Consider the following 19764-nt stretch of genomic DNA (forward strand, 5'->3'; position numbering starts at 1 on the left):
TTTTTTGGGTTTGATGAATAAAGGTGACATGACACATAATCTTTTCAGTAATTGCTACTAGAACATGACTTGACTTCAGAAGAAATAAGACATAAGTGTAAGACCCACTAAGTGATCGTTAATTACGTTATATATAACGAGTAAACGCGAGATCGACTTTTTTGAGGACTATAAGCATAAAAAGCTGTGTCCGTAAGCGGTTCAAGGCTTCCACCCTGTGGATAAATGTCGCGTTGCGCCACATTATAAGGTTCCTCCTCATTCCTTCACAGGTCTCGACTATTGCATAATTTTGCAATTTGCCGGGTTCCCATAAGGACAAGCGCACCACTGTGGAAATACTTTTACAGCCTAGGCGTGTGTGCTTGCAGAGGGTCTTTTTTCATTCGTGGCGGCTCTCCCAGTAACTCCGTTAGCGCCCGGAAGCGGGACGTTTATTGACAATATGGCGCCCCGGACAGCTGGTGAGAGGAGCGGAGCGTTTCGGGTTTGACCTGCGCAGCGAAACCCAAAGCCTGCACCCACGTCTGCCGCTGCGTGTTATGAATGAAGGGGGGACTCGGGAATCCGCGACACCATGTCCCTGAGCTGAGGAAGCGTTCGTGAAAGGCAACATGTCGTTTTTTAGGCGGAGAGGTAAGGCGAGTCGCTCCGCTAGCGTAGCCGAGCTGCTAGCCGGGGGATGCTGGCTGGAGACGGGAGCGAAACCTGCGGGTGGCGACGTTTACTGGACACGAGTACTGGCCGTAAACGTGAATCTCCTCGGTTTCTATTCGGCGGCATCCGTTTCCTTTGGTTCCCGCGGTTAACTGCTTAGTTCTAGTGTGAAATGTAGTGGTGTGCTATACTGGTTAGCTTAGCTTAGCTTATCTTTCCTGCTGGCTAAGCACTTAGAAGTGGCCTCAGTTGGCTTTGCTAGGCTTGGCTGTCATGGAGGCGTGCAGGGAGCAGTGTTTGTACACACACTTCACCTGTATACACTGGGAATCCGTGTCTGTTAACTGGCTAGCTGTGTGCCCGTAGTGGTAGGGATGTTCATGCTTTGGGAAATGTCATTGATCAAGCAGCACATTTTAAATGTCACACTGTGATGTGGAGCGACGGCCTGCAGCCTGGTCTCTCGTATTGCAATAACGAGCAAGTCCCGCAGTTTATAGTTAAACAAGGATTCTTGCTGTTTTATGTGATTATTGGTTGATTCTACTCGAACTGTAATGATAGGTGACCTTTCGTGTCTTGACTAAGGCTGTGAAAATATTGCAATGCAAAGTGCAATCCAAAACATTTATTCCATACATCTCACTATCTCTCCAGCCATCTCACCATCCATCCATTCATCCATCCATTCTGGTCCTTTCTTCTTCCCTTGCTGTTACTCTCATTTCCTTAAATGTATTGCTAACACCATCAAATGTTCAACAAGTCATGAGTAACATCATTAATGTTGACATTCTTTGTAATGATCACAAAGCAAACCACTCGATGGATTCAGTGATGCTGCACTTCCAACTGCTGCGTAGAGTATTTAGAGGATCTTAATTTTTCATTTGAGAACATTGAGTTGTTCAGTGCTACTGTAATTTAATGTGCTTACATTGCATATGGGCTGACCTAAAGACTTTGTCGTTGGTTCACAGGGAATTCCTTTTGTTTGGCTTATTTCTCCAGTGGCAGTGTTTTTGAAGCTTCTGCTGTATCTTTACTGCAGCAGCAGGACGTAAGCTGGCATTACTGGCATTTTTACAGCTAGGAAGTTCACATTTCAGTACTTTTATTGAGGATGGCGCATTCTGGAATCTACCTTGAAAATTTTCCCAGTTTGCAGCGTTTTTAGCCTGTTTTAGCCTCTTGGTCTTGTAGGATGCTATTTTGTACACTCTGACTTTGCATAAAAATTCTAATGTAATTTACATAGAGTAACAAAATGTTAAGTAATGCTATTAATACTTAACATATGTTGTTGTAAATATTTTATTTATATATATATATATATATATATATATATACATATATATATACACACACACACACACACACACACACACACACACCCAAATAACTGTATGTTCCTAATGCTTATGGTTTGTCAGCTATTCTAAATCTTGCATTTGTTTGTTAATTTTAATGTGGAAAAACATGCCAGCAGTGGGTGCATTTTTATGCGAGATCCTTCTTACATTCACGGTTGCTTGACGAGTATCACATCTATGACGTGCATCTAGTGTGTTTTATTTAATCATATGGTCTGTCCACCTTCCCGCCCAAACCATATACTTCTGTAGTTCAGTAACTGTTGCCTTCCTGTGTAGTCAGATATCATGTGCTTTGTCCCACAGCTAAAGGGAAGGAACTCGAGAGAGCAGTTGATGATAAAGCAGGTAGAGGTGAGTACACTACTTGACCGCAGCATACTGCTCGCTATGGCTAACTGTAAGTAAGATGTTTGGATAAATATTTATTCTTTCATAAATATTTGTTCTTGAATACTTCTGGTATTTCTGTTATAATTCGTTTGGTTTCCATTTTTATGGCTTCTTTTACAAACATGTTTTGCAAATACATTCCCTCAGCTGAAATACTGTGGTGTAACAGTTCCTACAGGTCTGGCAGGTTAGTCTTTTAGTCTGTTTGTCTTTGCATTCTCTCGCTTTGAGCGACTAGTTAATCTACAGTAGCCTCTACAGTAACCTTTTGGATCCTTTGACTTTCAGAAGCACAGCGTCACATGCTGTTAGGGAATGGTTTAGGAAGCCAGTGTCGTGCTAATACCAGACAGGCAGTTGGCCCAGTTAGGTCATTAGGAAGCAGATGGGGTGGAGGATCAGTTAAAGGTCAGTGGGCTGCTGCTTTTTCCTCCTGCCAGAGAAGGAGCAGTCTCCTGGGTCAGCACCAGGTCAGCCCTCCCCTGTACAGCCTCTGGACTCCCAGTTTCCCGGGTCAGCCCTCCCCCGTGCAACTTTAGGCTCGCGGAGTGACGGGCAGGGCCATTCACAACATTCGTGCTGCACAACAACTTTGCTGTGACCCCGAAGGTCATAGCAGCGCTGCAGGCAGAGGTTTGCCCAGACTCCCCCAGTGGCATTGAGGTCAATTCTGAGGTCAAGCCGGCTGCGTTTGACAATTAAATAACACAGAGGGCATCACACAGTCTCACACACCCACATAATAAGTTTGTTTAAGCTCGGCTGTGTTTCATGCTCGGGTGGGAGAACCAAGTTCAAGCTTGATTCAAGCTACAAGCTTCGCTGAAAAGTCTGTTGGCCTACTTTTTAATCTCGCACTATCCCCCTTATTTGCACTGTGATATGTCAAGGGTACGCAGCGGTGCTCAAGTAGTGCTGACTGATAAAACGAACTTGAAACAGGATCGCAATAAAATGAATGTCAATAACGATGATGTGCTTTTGAAATTTTTACTTGATAAGCATAGCTGTAATAGTCTAACACAGAAGATATAAACCAGACAACGGCCTGGCAGGCAGTTTTAGCTTCTGCATCAAAGTAGGTGCCTGTGTCCTCGTGCACAGCATTGTTTGAGCTACCAGCACTGAAGAAAGTTCTGGAAACTAAGGAAAAATGGGCAGAACCAGCGAGTGGCATGAAAGTGAACGTGAACTTGTGATATTCTCCAACACTGCGAAAATTGTACCTCACTTGTATGGAAGGGCTTTGGTTATCTGGAAAGCGATGAAGATTAAGACTGCAAAGTATGTTGTTGGTAAACCAAGACAGGAAACACAACAAATCTTTTCCATCAACTGAAAAGGTGATGTCCCAGTGACCACAGCGACCACACTCACATGTGGCCCATGTTAGTCCATGTTAGTTTTACCCATAGGAAAAGGAACAGATATAACCAGCAAAGTTTCAATGACATGACATAAGTTCAGCTGTAACATAATGACTGCTTTACTGTGTTTACAGTTTGCGCTTTTTATACAGATTTCAGTCTTCTAAAACATTTCAGAAATGTAGAACCAGTGCACAATTAATATTATTTTTATTTTGTTGAAATACATTTGTATTAAGGCACTGTTTGCACAGTTAAATGTTTGCATTATATTATTCTAGTTTTGCAAATAAACTGTTTAACGAATGAAGCCACTGGTTTCCACTTAGGCTTCTGTCATTGACAAGATACTCTTCAAGCTGCCAACATTATCATTTTATGTCATGATAAAATTCAGTGTTGATCAATATGGGGAAAAGTGATCTTGATCACATTTCTATCCCATTGTCCAGCTCTGCTACGTGAGAGTTGAGCAGTATTACATTAGTATAGTAGTATTGCTCCTAGATGTGAGTCCTAATATTCCACATAGTGTTGCTATTAGAGATTTGGTGTTCGTGAAGTGATGCTATCTTGGTAGTAATGGTTATAGTGATGTCATGCATGCTTTGGATTGTGCTGGCTTATTGCCAATATTCTCTCTACCGCTTCCTCCCCTGGTGTGCAGAAGGACACTGTTGTGCTGCTTTTTAACGTCCTGCGTCTCCCTGTCATCCGCAGCGCCGCCTCTGCCCAGCTCACCCGCCCGCGACCACCATGCCGTCCTGGAGGCTGCAGGCCCAAGCCATGTGGCCATCAGCGCCATCTCGGCCAACATGGACTCGTTTGCACGCGGCCGCACGGCCATCCTCAAGAAGCAGCCCAGCCACATGGAGGCTGCCCACTTTGGGGACCTTGGTAAGCCTGCGCTGGCCTCCTTCACGGGGCTTCTCTGGGGCGTGGGCCCAGTTCCATGCTGAGGGTTTGTGCAGGATTGAGTAATACAGGATTACTTCTTACTTAACTGGATCATACAGGGCTGCCCCTCACAAAACCACATATTACTTGAGAATCTAGCATTCAGCCTCCGACGGACCAGATTGTGGCTGTACTTCTTGGGCTTCGGGCTCCAGTTGAGAGGGTCTTGCGGCATGGTTTAAGGGCTGTAGCGATTGTGTGTGAGAGGTTATATAAGGGCAGGGCGGTGTGTGTGGTGGTAATGGGAACAGGTTTGGACCGCCCAGACACCTGCTGGTCTCTCAGTAATCCTGTAACCTGCTCCCAGCAGCAGGGCAGCGAGGCAGCGTAGCATGATGTGTAATATCCATTCAGCACCACCTGTTGGCTCATGTCCTGCATGATCACTGACCTTGAATAGACCTTAAAATCATTGTAGAAGCCTTGTGTAATAGCATTTTACTTCATTTCTATTGTGGAGGTTGCTAAAGGTGTGTGATTGATAAACATGTTGCGCGTATGTATTGCGGTATTGTCTTTTTTGGACCGTGCATCGGCACGGAGCGGTCTTGAGTAGAGCACGTTTCCCCTGGACTGCCGTTACTGCTGTGTTCTGCATTGCCCTTAGCTTGTTCACTCCTGTAGCGACGGGTAGAGTGTAATGCCAGAAGTGCAGCTGTGCCATGTGCAGCTCATCCAGCACAAGCCATCCAGCACCCACTCTACTAATAACACGCCCTCTTCTCGATCGCTGCCCCGCCCTGTCTCCCAGGGACCCGCCCCACCCCACTGCCCCAGGCTTCTATGAACAACGGAGGCCTCTGGTTTTAGCCCCACGGGCCGCCTCTCTGTGTGTCATGCCGGGTCTGGCTGCCTCAGGACTGAAAAGCGAGCACTCCCGTGGGTGCAGCTCGGAAAGGAAGCCGCCGCCCTGCTCGAGGTCTATTTGTGGCAAGGTGGCACGGCTCCTGCGGCAGGTCGGCGACGTATGTGTAACAGGATCGCATCTGGATTATGTAATCGTAAGAGCATGCAGGTTCAGGCTAGCCACATGTGGAGCCTCATTGTTTGGGACTCGTTTTTCTTGACCTTCACTGTCAACTGGAAATCCATTCATGGTTTTTATTGTTTGCCTCTACAGTCCTAGATCAAGCTGTATCTCTCGGGTGGGTGCGAGATGAACACACAGTGGTGTTTTAATATCACCAGTGGGAGTAATTTCTAAGCCATACTTTAAAGATTTAAACCACAACAAAACATCCTATATAGTTCAAAGAAGTGGTCCCAACCTACAATAAATGACGTTAAATGTTTGTAAAGCTCTTTTTTGCTGTTTCATGTGTATTGGGTTGTATAATGTGATACCTGTGTATGTGTGGGTGCGTGCGTGCTTGCACGCTTCTGCATGTGTGTGCGTGTTTCCACATCAGGGCGCTCAAGCGTGAACTACCAGGCGCAAGAGACGCGCTCGCGCCTCTCCAAGACAGTGGAACAGGTCCTGCGGGACAACGTGGCGCTGCCGTACTACCTACAGCTCCTGGAGGCGCGGGGCGCTGAGCACCTGGCCCGCTTCTGGCTGGAGGCCGAGAGCTTCCGCTCCACCAGCTGGTCCCGCGTGCGTGCGCACAGCCTCAACTCGGTCAAGCACAGCTCCCTGGCCGAGCCCGCTCCCGGCCCCGCCTCCCCGAAATCGCCGGACTCACCCACGCCCTTCGGCACCTCCCCCTGGGCGGAGCCGGAGGACCCCTTCTTCTCCCAGACCCCCTCCGGGCCACTCACTCCCAGCCCCCAGGACACTAACTCCCACGGTGGGGGCGGGACCCCAGTTCGGGTGAACGTGCTCAGCCGACTGGCCTCCACAGGCTCCTCCTCCTCCTCCAGGGCGGGAACACCGGTCAAAAGCCAGCCGGCTGGGGCTCTCCGAGAGCTGTCTGACAAGCTCATGAAGAGTGAGTGCTGAGAGGCTGGTGGGCGGGTGAACAGACAGGTTGAATGAATGCAGATAAAGGAATCTACATTTTGGTCAGCTAATACAGGCCAGTCTGTCATCATTGAGAGATCAGTAATGTATTTGTTTCCCCCTCATATGTAAGGCATATAAAAAAATGCAGTATGTAGTAGTTTAATTTTATTTAGTTTATATCATGCTGTCCTCCATAGTTTGGTTTATAGGTTATTTAAGGCTATGGTGTGGTTATAGGCTATGGTCTGGTTCGACTACAGGTATTCTCTTGATTCATCTGTAATAAACACTCCCTGGTATTTATATTTCTATATGTTTAAGCGCATCTTACCCTCAGCTCCCTGTTTAAGAAGTGGGTAACATAGCTCAGAGTTTTACCATCACGATGTCAAGGTAGCAAACTCCTTTCTCCCATCTAACGACTCCTCCCATCTTCAGAGCTTGGGCTCATTTGGATTTGGCGGTAAGCCGCAACAGCCAGGAGATCCGTGAGCATTATCTGTGAGTTGGCTAACAGGGCTTGCTACGACTTTGCTACAGGCTGTGGGCGGGAGGTGGGATGTGGGAGGTGTGGCGGGGAACCTCGCAGCTGTGGGAGTCACTCTGTATGGAGGCGTAGGTGCTCCTGTTCCTGGGATGCTTGAACGGTCAGCCCCTCGAATCTCCGTACGGGTGATGCTGTGGACCCCAGCGGGAGAAAAACATAACCGAGGAGAGTTGGGTGGTTCGAGGAGAAGTGAGATGTTGTTCCTTCACTCCACCCGCTTCTCTTTCCTCCACTGCAGGTATAGAGAGAGACGCTGTCACCATTTTCACTAAGTACGTATCACCAGACGCTGCCAGGCCGATCCCCATAACCGAGCAGATCCGCAATGACATCGTGGGTAAGAGAGCCCCCATCTGTTTGCCACAGTTACCAATTGATTTCACTGGACTGAGAGGACCTTAAGGGAAGAGTCCAGAGCGCCGGATTTCTTTTTTTTACGCAACCGCAAATTTCATTAACTGACGTTTGAGTACCACAGGGTTTATGTCTGTTAACACTAAATCTCCTTCACAGTAATAACGACGTCTTGGCTAATTTCTCATCGGAGGTCTTGGTGTCTCTTGGAAGACTGGGTACTAATCTTTTGGGGAGTTAAAGGCTGAGGAATTCTATTGTGAAGAGGCGGTGTGTGTGTGTGTGTGTGTGTGTGAGCAGCTGTTGATGTAGTTGTCTCTCGTCAGCTAAAATCTGCGGGGAGGACGGACAGGTGGATCCCAACTGCTTCGTCATCGCACAGTCTGTGGTGTTCACCATCATGGAGCAGCAGTGAGTAACTCCTCCCTCTTCTCTGTTGACTCCACCCCTCTTTTAACCGTCATGGAGCAGCAGTGAGTAACTGCTCCTCCTTCCCTTTCAGCCTGGCACCTTATCCTCCAGGCCTGATTACTTCTGCCAAACTCTAAAATCTTTGGAGCATTAAGACAGATTGTGTATCTGTGTTTTGAATACATAATGCTCTTATGCGCTGCCTTCTCCCCACACCCTCCTCATCCCAGTTTCTGGTTTTCGTTGTCTCCCCCCAGGCACTTTAGTGACTTTTTGCGGAGCCATTATTTTTGTAAGTACCAGATCGAGGTGCTGACCAGCGGTTCCGTGTTCCTGGCAGATATCTTGTTCTGTGAGTCAGCTCTCTTCTACTTCTCAGAGGTAAGGGGTCCACGTTGTCCTCCTGTTCCATTACCCCCCGAGGCCAGCCCAGCTTATCGGCCAAAACCTGGATTGCCTCTGCTTCATTAGTGTTTAATTTAATAAGAAATGCTTCTTTGCACACTTGAACAACTTATGCTGAGTCATCTTTTTTTTTTTAATGCCTCAGTATTAAAAATGTGCATGAAAGATGATGGGTTTTTGTACTTTTAGTAAAAAGTAATGAGGGCCTACGTGGTATAACAGGAAGCTGAACGTGTGTGTGTGTGCAGTACATGGAGAAGGAGGATGCCGTGAACACGTTGCAGTTTTGGCTGGCGGCGGATAACTTTCAGGCCCAGCTGGCTGCGAAGAAAGGCCAGTATGACGGACAGGAAGCACAGAACGACGCCATGATCCTTTACGATAAGTACGAAGCCTCACTCCTCCTACTGTTCCGACACGCCGTTAGCAGCCACAGCTGTCCTTTATTTATGTGTCGGAAAGTAAACTCGCCAGCCTCCTTATTACACCTGCCTTGTGCCTACACTCACGTGCCACTTTATAATGCGCACCAGTCATATAGATGGCTTTTATAAGTATCCCGTTACAGACTGTTGGCGCACACAGTTAAGCTACCTCTCGCCCGTCGGTTTCTGACCACAAGCCAATTGGCAGACCCAGCAGTGCCGCTTACATGGCGGTGGCATGCTTAGGGTTGTTTATCAGAAGGGTTGTGGAGGTCGTTAGGCAGGAATCATCTGCTGGTCTTGGTTCACACCCTGGATCCAGCCTTCAACAGTAGATATGGGTCCAGGATGGGGCTGTACGCTTTAAGTTCACACTTACACAGTACCTGTAAGGTATGTGTTCCCAAGTAAGTGTTTAGTGAATGTATATGACTGAAAATGGACCAAAAGATGTTTTGACCATGACATTTCTCCCTTCTTCTGTTGACCTGACATACTTGTTGGACACATGATCTTATACTCTCACTTGTTGTTTATTGCGCTTATCATTGTTTAAGATAGACCTTATGTATTTTGTACTTCTAGGCATCAGCAGTGATCCCTGTATTTCAGTATATTGGAGACTAACCTACTGTACTGGCTAGGATGCATCTATGAGAAAATGACAAAGCACTTTTGTAAGTCGCTCTGGATAAGAGCGGCTGCTAAATGCCATAAATGTAAAATACCCGCATAGACTTCAGTAAGCTAGTGTTTAAGGGAAGTGCTTCATGTGAAATTGAAGTACTGGCTTTTCAGCCAGTGGTCAGCTGTTTTTAAAATGTTCAGCAGGTGTGAGTCTCCTTTACACGGAAAATGAAAAATATTAATTGCATTGTAAAGCTTTACTAGATCCCAGCAGTAATTCTATATTCAGTAGTTGTTTTACTTTGAGTACTGGACTTGGACTTTTCCAAGGTGACACAAAATCAATCCTATAAGTTGCTCTGGACAATAGTGTCCGGTGTTGAATCAACATGAATCAAATGTATTTCTCTCCTTGGTCGTTGTTTTTGATGCATCTGCCTGTTCTCATGTTCTCCGAGTTTCAAAAGCCACGGTTGACGGAGTCTGCCATGTCTAGGTATTTCTCACTCCAAGCCACCAACCCACTGGGCTTTGGCGACTCGGTCCGTATGGAGATCGAGTCCAACATCTGTCGGGAAGGAGGCCCCCTGCCAGACTGCTTCACCACCCCTCTGCGCCAGGCCTGGACCACCATGGAGAAGGTGCGGGAGACACAGTGTAGCCCTCACACCGCCCCCCTGTGTAATTCACTTAAAGACGGGGCCAGCCTCTGTGTGGGCTAGCGGAGCTGCACCTGAACTCTGACCTGTGGGTCTGAAATGAGCAGTTGTCTTGAGGTAGAATCAGGAAGGTGTGTGTGTGTGGTGTTTTACTTTTGCTGCAGTAAAACATAGTGTCCTCTTGAAAAGTGCCAAGGAAACGAACCGATTGTGTGTCGTGTGTTTTATTCTAGCAAGCAATAAAGGGGGCTTTTTAAATGAGTCGTTAGAGCTGTATAGTTGCATTTAACATAGTTCTTTGGGAATTTCTGAAGGAATATTAAAGCTGTGTGTGTACGCGTGTGTTTTTTGTGCCAGTGTCGCTGTACAATGGCTTTGTGGACAGTGTAAGTACACTTTCCCTTCTCCCTCAGTCTCTTTCTCCTGTCGTTTAATCCCAGGTTTATCTGCCGGGCTTCCTGTCCAGTAACCTGTACTACAAATACTTGAGTGACCTGATCAATTCTGTACGTACGGACGAGTTCGTCGGGGGAAACTCCAGCGCACCCGGCCAGGGCACCACCTCAGACAGCGACCGTGGCTCCAACGCCTCAGAAGGGTCACAGACCCAGGTGACCCTTTGGCACTCAGCTCCTGTACACGATCTGATCCCTCCACTCTCATTGGCTGTACATGATATGACCCCTCCACTCTCATTGGCTGCTTCCTACCTGTGGCTTTTTCATTTTCCACAGCGACATTTAATTCAGAGCAGGTGGTCTTTGTTTGTGTTAAGACAAGGTTTGACACCTTGGTGTGTTCCAATATAGCTCAGTATTACTGTCTGTAATACTGAGAGGAAAACCAGACCCACACAACATTTCAGCCCCACACTTGCTTGTTTTGAATGCCTTCTTAAATTAGTCACGTGTTCTTGGGTTACAGCAGGGCACCAAAAAAGTGGCTGTGAAAATCCTGAAGAATTTTGATGAGGCAATAACGGTGGACATCTCCAGCCTGGACCCCGAGTCTCTGTACCAGAGGCCGTATGCTGGGTGAGTCAGCCTCAGCCTCTGGCTCAGCTCCAGAGTGGTGGTGGTAGTGGATGTGGAGGGGTGGATGTGAGTGTAGGGGTGGAGTTTGACTTGGATCTTTGGAATCAGTGGCTGATTTTAGTTCAAGATTTGCAGTTTAATGCAACTTCAGGAAACTGAAACACTTTGAACCTTGTCAACTCCAAAACAGTGGACTAATCCATACTTTTCTCACTGTTCCTCACTGCTACGTGTCTTTCTTATATAGTATGTGGATAAGTAATGCGTTGTAACTACTGAATAACATGCCTCAAAATTAGTAACTGAATGATGAGCTTCAGGTTAATGCTTAAAAACTTTGATGCAGGTTTTTTTTCCCCCATTTTTATTAAAAACTTTAAAAATTAGTTGTTTCAGTCAGGAGTTTGCTTGAGTTTCAGTACTGTCCTCAACAACATCACGAATAGCCAAAATGGTGTGTGCATCAGATTGGGGGCATGCATCTCTCAGAGATGTCCGTCACGTGTTTAGCAAGCTGGCCTTGAGCGTAAGATTAAACGGAGTGTGGTATTCCGCACTGGTACATGAGCGAGCGGACCCAATACAGTACGCAGTTGCACTAATTCAAATGGGGTTCGCCTGTATGTGATGTACAGAAGACTGCGTGTTGTTGCTATTCTTCAGACTCCAATCTCCAGAATCCAGTTTGGGAGTGTACTATGTGATCTAGAACAGCTGCATTGATTTAGAGTTTCATGTCTGCTATGTTGTTGATCACAAAGCATTGAAGTGCCAAAACAAATGGAATTATATATGTGGTTCTTACTCAGGTCTGGAATGGATAACATTTAAATGAACAGACATACAGAGCTAGAAAATCAGGAAAATTCTGAAGAGAATCTTAAATGTCTTTCCTTAATTATTTCCTTAATTATTTCATGAGTTACTGAGGGAAAATTTAATGATGGTATCTTTTCATTAAAAAAGTAAAAAAATACAATTGGTCCATATTTTCTCATTTTATTTAATGGTTTATGTTTTGAATTTGTTTGATGTTTTGACATTTAACACATGAGTAACTTTGACTGGAACATTTGCATAAAGTACGATAATATTATTGATCTAACTGGGGCACTGAAGTCTGCTGAAGGGTCTGCCTGCATTAAGACAAATTGTCTGCCCTTCTGTTCAGAAGAATGACTTTTGGGAAGGTCAACGAGCTGGGTCAGTTTATCAGGGAGGCGGAGCCGGAACCGGATGTCAAAAAATCCAAGGGTAAGAAAACCCCGCCCACTCTACCGTCTGTCATACAAGAGCCCAGACTCTGTGATTTATTTTGAATTCCCTCATTCTAGCTTTTTCTCGCCGCCTCTAAAGCTCTCTGAATGTCGCACACACGCATGTTATATTGTCTGCTAGGTGAATTGGCTCTCAGCTCGCATTGAAGTGCTCTTCAGGCCTGGGCTTGAGTGACTTGGAGTGTGTGTGTTGCCATGGTGATAAGGAGGCTGCGATTTGGCATGATTGTGATGGGTAACAGATGGAAACAGAAAGTCTCTTTCTCTCTGACTCACTCGCTCTGCTGCTCACTTGTCCCATTCTTCCGCGTCTTTACCCTCGGTTTCCTGCCGATGAATATTAGATAGCAAATTTTGAGCGCGGCTCTGGATGTGCTGGTCAGCCTCTGATGCCCAACGCGGTCAGCCAGGCCGTTTCTAAACGTGTTTGGCACTAATTCGCAGTCTGCAGCATTGTCGTCACATTGTGGAATTTGCGTCAGGTATGCACCAACCCTGGAAGTCGGGAAGCTAGGACTGAGACTGATCTCTCTGCTTCCTCTACAGGTTCCATGTTTTCTCAAGCAATGAAGAAATGGGTGCAAGGAAACTCGGATGAGGTGTGAAAAATAACTGTCCCGATTCACCAATGAACAGAAATTGGCTAACGCAAGCTCATATATTGTCCAATAATAACTTGCATTAAGATCAATGCCTGTCCATTTTATAAGTATTTAATTTCACTGTATGTGGATTATATAATGTGTGTGTGTGTGTGTGTGTGTGTGTGTGTGTGTGTGTGTGTGTGTGTGTGTAAGGCTCAGGAGGAGATGGCCTGGAAAATTGCTAAAATGATAGTCAACGATGTGATGCAACAAGGAGAGCATGAAAGCCCAGTAGCAAAGTCCACCAAGGTAGCGTGCTCGCGCGTACTACATACTGTAGCAAAGTCCACCAAGGTAGCGTGCTCGCGCGTACTACATACTGTAGCAAAGTCCACCAAGGTAGCGTACTCGCACGTACTACATACTGTAGCAAAGTCCACCAAGGTAGCGTGCTCGCGCGTACTGGATACCGTAGCAAAGTCCACCAAGGTAGCGTACTCGCGCGTGTACTAGATACCGTAGCAAAGTCCACCAAGGTAGCGTACTCGCGCGTGTACTAGATACCGTAGCAAAGTCCACCAAGGTAGCGTACTCGCGCATGTACTAGATACTGACAGGGCAGTGCTTATTTTTATCTAATGTGTCTCTCGAGCTTTCTTCTTCAGTGCAACCATAATGTGTATTCTTGCATAATACTGGTTCAAACCACAGGGCATAGAAACCAGTTTCAAAATGAAGGAAATGGTTATGCAATAGGTCCTGTTGGCCTCTGCTAAATCTGTGTGTGCCTTTCAGCTATGACCCGGCGGTTTCGTGAAGAAACAAATGCCAGCAACGCCGTTAACCTCTCACTCTGCTGGCCTCGACATTCTGGAGAGCGACAGACACAGCGCCACCTAGAAACGACACTGCACACTGCGTTTCAATCTAGAACAAGGCATTCCTGCATTTCCTTAAACCCCTTCATATCATGGTGGGGGTGAGAATCTCCCTGCACGCGTGTGTGCTTGTGCGTGCTGTGTGGGCGCGTAAGACAGGCAGAGGTGTGGATTACATGCACTAGATGAAGATGGGCTCATGTGACCCACACTTTCGTTTCTATTATGAAGGCTTTTTTTGTTGTTGCTGTTTTAAACATTTAAAGAGGAACCCAAACACAAGCTGAAGCCAAGGCCCCAAGCATGTGGCGATATGCACGCACAAGAGAACACGCACCTCCCGAACAAAGCCCCCGAACATCAGCGAAACAAGGCGCATGCAAACTGCACCACTCCAGTCCAGGGAAACAGAAATGACCCAGGACCTCTACGTCCCGCTGTTACCGTGGTGAACTGCAGGAAGTGCACAGGGACATAAACAATTGCTCAAGAAGTGACCGCAAAGCCACGTCATGACAGTCACTCCGGCTCATCCTCCCCTGTTCATGTACCACGCTCACTCTCTCTTCACCTGCCTTATCTTCCCCTCTCTTTCATATCTCTCTTCCTTCTTTTTCTTATAGAATTTTTTTTTTTTTCTTCAGTCTGGCATTTTTTTTAATAGCTCATAGATTTACCCTTGGCTAGGTACAGTTTTAGCCGCGGGCACGTTTGCTCCGCAGCGGTTCCCTGAGGGTTAAAGCAGACCACGGCAGTACAGTTGAAGCAGCAAGCTGCCTCCATGAGAGGAGGTGCCTGAACAGCCTGACGCCTCATTAAAATGCGGACTGAAGGGACCACCCATGAACTCCGATTGGTCCAGAGGCCGACCGTGACGCCGCTCCTGCCCTCAACCCCTTCAGTAGCAGGAAGTCCCCGAGCACCCTGTCCATGTGGACTCCGCTGTCCCACTCCGGCTGGGCACGAATGCTAGTGCAGTTTTATTCCCGCTAGCCTCCAGTCCACAATGATGTAGATTTCTGGTTTACCCTCCATATATTAATGTAACTTCTTTTTTATGGTGACTGTCTGTCTGTCTGTCTGTTTGTTTATCTTCCTTTTTAGTTTTTGTATGAGACGTCAACTCTGTCAAAGCAAATTTCAGTAATGCCTGTTCCATGGGAAAAATATACACTCTGAACTTACTAGCAATGATATTGCTTTGGACCTCATTGAGATGTGGACAAGAACCAGAAACAAATAGACGTTTGGTACTATGTACCACTAATATGTGTGCTTAATCTATAATATATTTAAATTGTGTTTGATTTAAATACATACGGTATATTATTGAAACGCCTTTGTATTCTTTTATTTATGATTAATTGTGATACACAGGTTTTAACCCCCGTATTACCATGGTTGACTGTCAGGTTACACAAAAAGCATTTTAACTGGATACAGTAAACAGTTGCGCAATTTCTGCACTGCAACCGCACAAATCACTAGTTCAGCGTGATGTTAGATTGACTAATGGAAGTCCAGCATCGTGATGTAACGTCAAGAAAGGTGAATGGTAACTAGAACGCAGATCGCGGTGTTGCATGCGAAATTTGAGTTTTAAAACTGCCTTTATAGCCGTTTGACTGTGGAAGAGTACAGGAAACGCCCAGCAGAGGGCAGTTGTGGCCTTTTCCTTCCATGAAATATGTCATAGGCATTCTGCTACTACAGTTCAATTGCAAAAGAAACTCCCATAATTACTATATATTTTATGACTTGCATTATTTAAGAGCATTATCTTGTAGTCACAAAATAAAGACAGACTTGTTAAAAACAGGAAAAACAGCTTACTGATCAGGTCTTGCATGTGGCATCGAAAAGTTGCTGCCAATTTAATTACCTTTAATGTAAACCAATTAATTATATAAAAAAAACAAATACACGCTGAGGAGTAATTAAAATAGTTAGGGGGTTATTAACTGAGAATGTTTTCCAAACAGTCAAATCTCTGAAAACGTCTCGGCCAGCCACGGAGGCGACGCCCACTTGCAAGCTGACGCGCGTAGCGCAGCACGCGCGCAACTTGAGACGGGCTTCGTTGCAGCGCGCGACTGTTGACCGCGCGCGCGTGCCGTCTGGCTGCTTCTCCGTGCTCCGGACACGACGACTTCTGATGCACCGCTTGCATGCACTGAGGCGCTGAACCTACAGGCGTGCGCTTTCATGACTACCTTGTTTACGGGGAGTGGAGCTGGCTGGATGTAGGGTCCTTTTTCTGGGCACCAACTGTGCATGACAGGTGCGCTCCCGGGCGCGCTTGGGTTCTGGGTGTTGACAGGGCTTTGTCTTGCGTGTCCCTCCATCCCACTTTTGATCACATTACGAATCCAGTGGAGCACTGGGAGCAAGGAAGTGATGCCCATTTTGGAATGACTTGACTGATATTTCGCAGAAGTTAACAAATATAAAATCCAAGTTGTGAAACCAACGTCTGCGGGGCTTTAAAGGATTATTAAAGGCTATACCTCTCCAAATCTTTGTGCTCCTCAGATGTAACGTTTTTCGGGCGAGGGTGTCTCTGTGCTCGTTTTCACGCAGTGAGTGCACTCCAGATGCATTCGTTGCTCGATCGTAAGAGGAAAGCAGCCGGGGCTGGAAGCGATCTGTCTCCGGACTCGTTTCCCCACGTCGCGAGGATGTTCAGCTGCGTCGGATGCTTCTGGGTGCTCCTGTCCTCCGCCCTCGTCGCCGTGTGCAGCTTTAGTTTTATCTCCCCCGCCTGGATCGTGAAGGACCAGGCGAGGAACAAGGACTCGGTCAGTTTCGGACTGCTTTGGCATTGCTCCGAGTCTCTGGACCACATGTACAGGTGCTACACGTTCGGCGGGCTCGGGAGATTCGCCGAGATTCCCTCAAGCTCATGGCAGGTAGGTTGATCATCTGTGCTGATAATCTGTGAATCCGTGGTGTTTGCGTGTGGGAAAAATAAGTGCGAATCGAGAGGGATGTGGGTCATCACGGGTACAAAGTTTTCATGATTACAACCTAGACGTGTAACTCTCGCGGCCGTGCTCCCCTCGCGCTGTGCGGCGGCTGTCCTCCGTTGCCCTGTAAGTAATAATAATAATAATAATAATAATAATAATAATAATAATAATAATAGTCGTCTGAAACCACTCGCATTCGGACTACAATGCAACAGTTTTATTGCAAGGCTTGGACAAGGCGACGCAGATATTTTCTGGTCATCGAAAGCGCACGAGCCCCGTTAGTGATATTAAATATTTAACCAAAGACACGGTTCACAACAAGGTTGAGACAGCAACACTCCAACAATGTCATTTGTTTACTGAAAAACCATACGTTTGCCGTCTTATCACGTCCTTAGCGCTTAGACCGTGGAGTAGAGGCGCCGATCAGTGCACCTGTCACTGGAGTGCAGTTGCATCTGTTAACACTGATGGAATAGTCTGGAAGTAGCATTCAAATGCACAATTACTGCAAAGTAATATACACAATTAACCCATTCGGAGTTAACTTGGCATTTGAAGGTATAACCCTTTCCAGCGGACTAGTGTCAGAGTTCATGAGCGCTTAAACATCGCTAAGCCCCTCTCAGGCTTTGTGGGCTCACAGACATAATATGTAAATCATAAATATTCGTTTGACCAAAGTTGTTTGTTTCTCGTATCAGGTAATTGACCGTGATTGATCAAAACGCCCACGAACGCTTATCGGGGACGTCTGAGACTGACGTCTGAGGAAGGCACACAGTAAACAATGGACGATCCCATGTTGAATAGCTCATGTGCATATTTCACCCTGATGCAATATCAAAGGCCATTATTGCGATAACAGTTTACAAATCATGTATTGTATAGCTCTCCCGACCATCCTCGATTGTTTATTTGTTATAAAGCTGAAAGACTGAGTTAGAGAGGTTGTATTTTGCCCTAAATCTGTAGACAGCTTTGAATGCAAGAAACCAAGTCAGTGGCCTGAAAAAACGCCTTTTGATGTTGATGGCTTTGTTTACACTAAGAGAAGACAGTTTTCTTCCTGGAATGCCACAGGGTATGTAGGCTTCTCTGCCGGTTTACATTCCTATGTGCTTGTGTTTTTGGGTGGCGACGTAACTCTTGTCGTATGCTTGGCTATCCTTTTAATCAGAATCCAGAGAAGTTGGATCGCTGACTCCACAGAAATAGTTCTGTTCATACAAAAAATCACTGATGTTGTTAATAGCTGTTTTTATAGGGGTCTCTGGGGGCTATGGGAGTCCACTGTATGTACAACTACTATGCCTCTTTGAAATACTGTGGACCCTCTGAATATTATACACAGGCGAATTAGAGTTACAAGACTGCATAGCCCAATTACATACAGTATTTCAACATTATAGTCTTTGTAATTTAAGATGGTTAAAGAGAGTGCAGGCTGGTGTTTATTTAAACCCTGTAAATTGTGCCTGCAGGGTAATCCACTTTGTAGCGAACTGCCGTGTGTTATGCCATCACTGTTTATAAACATTGAGATTGAGAACTCAAAGGAAGTGTGTTACGCTCTACGCTTTGTAGGTAGTCATGCTTATGTTATATAAATCTGTTCCAGTTTCTGGGAGTGTAATCTGGACATTTAGGTCATAAAGCTCTTCAAGAAAAAATGGTGTGTTCGAGTTTAAGAGCCTTAAATTAAAAACCTCGGGTATGATTTTTAACAGACGGGTTTCGTCCAGTGTCCATGCCCAAGTAGTAGTGAGGGCACACAGCCGATCTGGGGAATCAGAGGCTGCTCACGTCCGATTGGTGATGCAGCTTGCAGCTGGTTTCTTGTGGTTTGTGTTGGCTGTGGAGGATTTCCAGACGGATGTGCCTTTCAACAGCACTGAGGCTGTGTTTAAAGGTGGAGACCCACGTTGTTTGTGTTGTGGTGGCTTTAGTGGTGTTCCATTGTTTAGAATGGCATTTGACGCCTTGTTCGGTGTAGCTCTTTAGTGCAGTTGTTGTTGTTTCTGGGAAGTGCCCGAGTGCTGGGAGTGTAGCATAAATGGTCTACAGTCTGGAACATACTCCCTGCTTCCCTGTCATGGATTGGACCAGGAGTATTCTGCCTCCACTCAATCACTGCTTTCAGGAAGCCCCAAACCCCAGTGCTAGGGTTCTACAGTCTGCACGAGACATCCTCTAAAATAGATGGCACACTTCCTAATTTTCAGGAACGTTTTTTTCCCCTCAAAGCAGTAATGTATCAACAAAAAGGGGCTAAGCAGATTTAGAGTAGAGGACTTATGTGGTACACACACATTGAGATCAGTCACATTCTAAAGAGCACTGCCAGTGGTGTTTCTCCAACAGATTTCAGTTTTATCTGAGCCTTAATCATGTAGATTAGGCGAAATTAGGCGCTTTCATGGAAGGGGTAAATCTGCATAAACTAGCACGAGTCTTTTAAGAAGTAACTGTCCTTCAGTGTCTTTCTATGTAGTTTGAGTTATGTTACGAATGTATCCAGCTCTCGGGCTCTTTTTATTTCAGTCGCCGGCAAGAAAGAAGCACCACTCTGGCCCTCGTCGTACCTTAAAAGCATTCTCTCCGTTCGGAAACCAGCAACCTCGGGACTTGTGATTTATGTATGAAAGCATTAAAAAGAAATCGAAATTAGCATTTGAAAGGAGATTTTAATAAATCGCAGTGCCGTTCGTTTTGGTTCTGTGGGATGATGGAGGCTAGAGGAATACAGGGGCTCCTTTAATCTAACGAACGCAGGAGCGAGATCAAGGAAAACGGTGTCGCATACGTCTGCATGCACAGCTGAGTGAGCATAGCAGGTCATGCTGAGATTTAGGCCGTAACTTATTAATGAGCACTTTTAGCTTAATGGCATGGGGAAACT

The 19764-nt window shown here is 46.1% G+C and overlaps 1 protein-coding gene across 4 annotated transcripts; it reads left to right on the forward strand.

Moving 5' to 3' along the window:
• Positions 1–252: 252 nt before the first annotated feature.
• On the forward strand, positions 253–15225 carry akap10 (A kinase (PRKA) anchor protein 10). 4 transcript variants are annotated; one of them, XM_027004095.2, is made up of 15 exons: positions 253–636; positions 2337–2384; positions 4511–4687; positions 6157–6675; positions 7475–7573; positions 7917–8001; positions 8259–8382; positions 8655–8791; positions 9955–10099; positions 10558–10728; positions 11042–11151; positions 12323–12405; positions 12975–13027; positions 13232–13321; positions 13808–15225. In XM_027004095.2, exons 1-15 carry the CDS (start codon positions 615–617, stop codon positions 13811–13813), a joined length of 1869 nt encoding a protein of 622 aa, XP_026859896.2. In that variant the 5' UTR covers positions 253–614; the 3' UTR covers positions 13814–15225. The 4 variants fall into 4 exon arrangements, with proteins under 4 accessions (XP_026859896.2, XP_026859895.2, XP_026859894.2 ...); XM_027004094.2 differs by having other exon boundaries at positions 254–636; positions 11045–11151; positions 13226–13321; XM_027004093.2 differs by having other exon boundaries at positions 255–636; positions 12326–12405; positions 13226–13321.
• Positions 15226–19764: the final 4539 nt, after the last annotated feature.

Source organism: Electrophorus electricus, chromosome 6 (genome assembly GCF_013358815.1).
Source record: "Electrophorus electricus isolate fEleEle1 chromosome 6, fEleEle1.pri, whole genome shotgun sequence".
NCBI lineage: Eukaryota > Metazoa > Chordata > Actinopteri > Gymnotiformes > Gymnotidae > Electrophorus > Electrophorus electricus.